The sequence below is a fragment of the Bison bison genome, unplaced genomic scaffold (genome assembly GCF_000754665.1).
Source record: "Bison bison bison isolate TAMUID 2011002044 unplaced genomic scaffold, Bison_UMD1.0 scf7180017864072, whole genome shotgun sequence".
NCBI lineage: Eukaryota > Metazoa > Chordata > Mammalia > Artiodactyla > Bovidae > Bison > Bison bison.
This window is the reverse complement of record NW_011494644.1, coordinates 5,570,676-5,573,490: the sequence shown is the minus strand read 5'-3', so window position 1 is coordinate 5,573,490 and position 2,815 is coordinate 5,570,676. Positions and strand designations below refer to the sequence as shown.

Below are 2,815 nucleotides of genomic sequence, written 5' to 3'. Positions count from 1 at the left end.
ATACATAACAAGTGTTAAACAAGTATTAGCTGCTGCTATTATTAACATCATTATTTCTAGTTCCCGAAAGACTAAAATGTTACAGCATCCTTAAAACAGAGCTGCTCAGTCCTGGCACATTAGCATGTTTGCTGGTGACTCTTCATTGTGGGGCTGTCCTGTGCACGGTAGCATGTTCAGCAGCAGCCCTGGTCTCTACCCCCGACTCATCACTAGTATCCTACCTGCCCTGCCGCCCCCCAAGTTGTGACAGTCAAAAAGGTCTCCATTCATTACCACGTGTCCCCTGGGGCAAAAGCATTTCTGTCTGAAAGCCATTGGTTTAACTAAATACTCATTTTCTAAGATTAAGTAGAATTTCATCCATTTGAAATAGGTTGGAATTTCATGAAACATCTTGCCTGTGTATGATTTGGAATTTGGCTTTTTTTTTTTTTTAACGCTTTCTCTGCATTACTACCTGCGACCTTAAAAAGTTATTGAATTATGTGAGGCAAGGAAACAGTGTCTGTGGGTGGAGCGGAGCGGCCAGGGTGGCCACCCCAGTGCTGATGGCTGGTGGGCTCTCTTTGGCAGCGTTCTGCAAGAACTCCGTGGACGGTCTCTGGTACTGCTTCGACGACAGTGACGTGCAGCAGCTGTCGGAAGATGAGGTCTGCACGCAGACGGCGTACATCCTCTTCTACCAGAGGCGGACGGCTATACCGTCGTGGTCGGCCAACAGCTCGGTGGCGGGTAAGGCCATTCCACTCCAGGTGCGGTTTTTCTGAGAACAGAAGGTGGTGCTTGATGATCCAGAGGACTTCTCCAGAAGGTCCTCTGATTCTGCTGGTTGGATCAGGTTAATTGTCACATTTGCATTTAATCTGGAAGGCAGAATGGTTGCAGTCAAGGAAACGGGGCTGGAATGCGCAAGCAACTGTGATACCAGGAGTTGGCATGGAGGTAGAGTGGAGCCCAGCTCAGAGCACGATCGTGTGTTTACTTGTGGAGTCAGTGAGCGAGGGAGCTGAAGAGCACCACCAGGCGCTCGCAGAGTAGAGGGACCGCGTGATTTGGAAGCAGAACCAGACTTGACTTTGCCACCCCTTGCTCGGGTTATCGTGGAGCATGTCCCATCTAAGCCACGTATTTGTCAGCCGTAACATGGGTGTAATAATGCTACCTGTGTCATGAGGTCGTTGTGTCCAGCAGATCAGGTGAACTTGGGTTAAAGCCCTTTGCAAAGGGTAAAGCACCGTTACAAATTATTCTTTTTTTCCAGTAAGGTTGGCCTGTTCTGTTAGGGGAAGGATTGAAGGCTGTACTAATCTTAGAGGGCTTGGGTTTAGTTTGAGGAGATCTACTCTGTTGTGTTAAACAAACACAAGAACAGTATCCACACTTGATGCAGCCACACACAATCCAGACGGGGAGAAGGCGTCTTAGTGCCACGTTGCAGTTGAGAGAATAGGACAGAGTTGTGGGACGTGGCCGTGTGTGAGCAGTTATTCATCCCTGCACCCCTCGAAGCTTGTGAGGGATAAGCCGGAAGCCGCTCAAAGGAAGCATCGCTGAGGCAGAGAGACCCCTGGTGCATCACGCCCCACGCAGTACAGCACTCAGTCTGTAGCTGCTCTCTTCGTTCACAGAAGGCGGGAACTCCAGGGCTCTAGTACCGTCCCACAGTGCTTTCCAGAGTCTGAGATGTGCTCGGACCTGACACCCCCTTGAGGTCTCCTCGAGATAGTCATGCTGCTGCATGCTCTCCATCTCAGGAGTGGCTTCTATTGTTCTAACTCATATTTAAGGGCCTTCCTGGAACAGACAAGACAGAACGGCACGTGGCCCTGTGTGTGTGTGCTTGCTTGTTGTATATTAATACTGTGGTTTAAATGATTTAAAAATTTCACCAAAGGCCAAGAAAGTAACAGTACACCGCTGCTTGCTTTCGTCTGTCTGTCTGGTGTATTACTGCAGGTGCTTAGAACGCTCTCTGGGCTGTCGTGCTCAGTAAACGTGTATAGGGTGGATGGAAGGTATGAACAGTTGTGTCTGTTCATTCTGTTGCCGGCACTTAAGACTTTGCTTTATGAAGTGCCCATCCCTGTACTTGGATTTTACAGCTGCAGACGTGAGTGGGAGTCTGCCCTCTTTTTCATCCTCACAGGGGGCATTCGAGTGGGCATGGTGTGGGGTCTGGGAGTTAGCGCTGGCCCAGCAATGAGGTCCCCGGGCTTCTGGCCTGACCTCAGTGCCCGCTTCCTTTCCTGCAGGCTCCACGAGTTCCTCCTTGTGCGAACACTGGGTGAGCCGACTCCCCGGGAGCAAGCAAGCCAGCGTGACCTCTGCGGCTTCCTCCAGACGCACCTCCCTGGCCTCGCTGTCAGAGTCTGTGGAGATGACTGGGGAGAGGAGTGAAGACGACGGTGGGTCTGGGTTTCGGTGACAGATTTCTGAAACAGTGACTCGTGGACACGCGCACAGGCTTCCTCGTGTTGAGGAGCCAAGTCCCAAGAAGGAGGTGGGGGGACATAAAAGTGGGTGACAGTGAGGGGCCTGCGTGGCTGTGGTCACCATGGTACGTAACCTTTTATATCACCGGGCCTTTTGCTTCTCGTCTGGGATCCAGGACTTTTTTCTTCCACTGTCGTTTTTCACTTTTAAAGTGTAAACGTGGAGGCTAGAGCTTTAACTCTGTACAGTAACTGGTACAGTTTAATCAGAGTGCTTTTTAAACTCTTCAGAGTAGCTATGAGGGGACTCAGCGAGCTTGCGATTTGCTGAGGGTTTTGTGGGAGGCTGCCTGGGGATGAGCTGCTATGCGGGGCCTGGT

At 50.8% G+C, this 2,815-nt stretch overlaps 1 protein-coding gene across 1 annotated transcript in view; it reads left to right on the top strand.

Moving 5' to 3' along the window:
• Positions 1 to 2,815, top strand: part of USP31 (ubiquitin specific peptidase 31) — an 83,447-nt gene that overhangs the window by 71,517 nt on the left and 9,115 nt on the right. The window contains exons 15-16 of the mRNA XM_010837418.1: positions 577 to 735; positions 2,256 to 2,408. Coding sequence (XP_010835720.1) covers positions 577 to 735; positions 2,256 to 2,408 — 312 coding nt within the window. The remainder of the gene's footprint in view (positions 1 to 576; positions 736 to 2,255; positions 2,409 to 2,815) is intronic.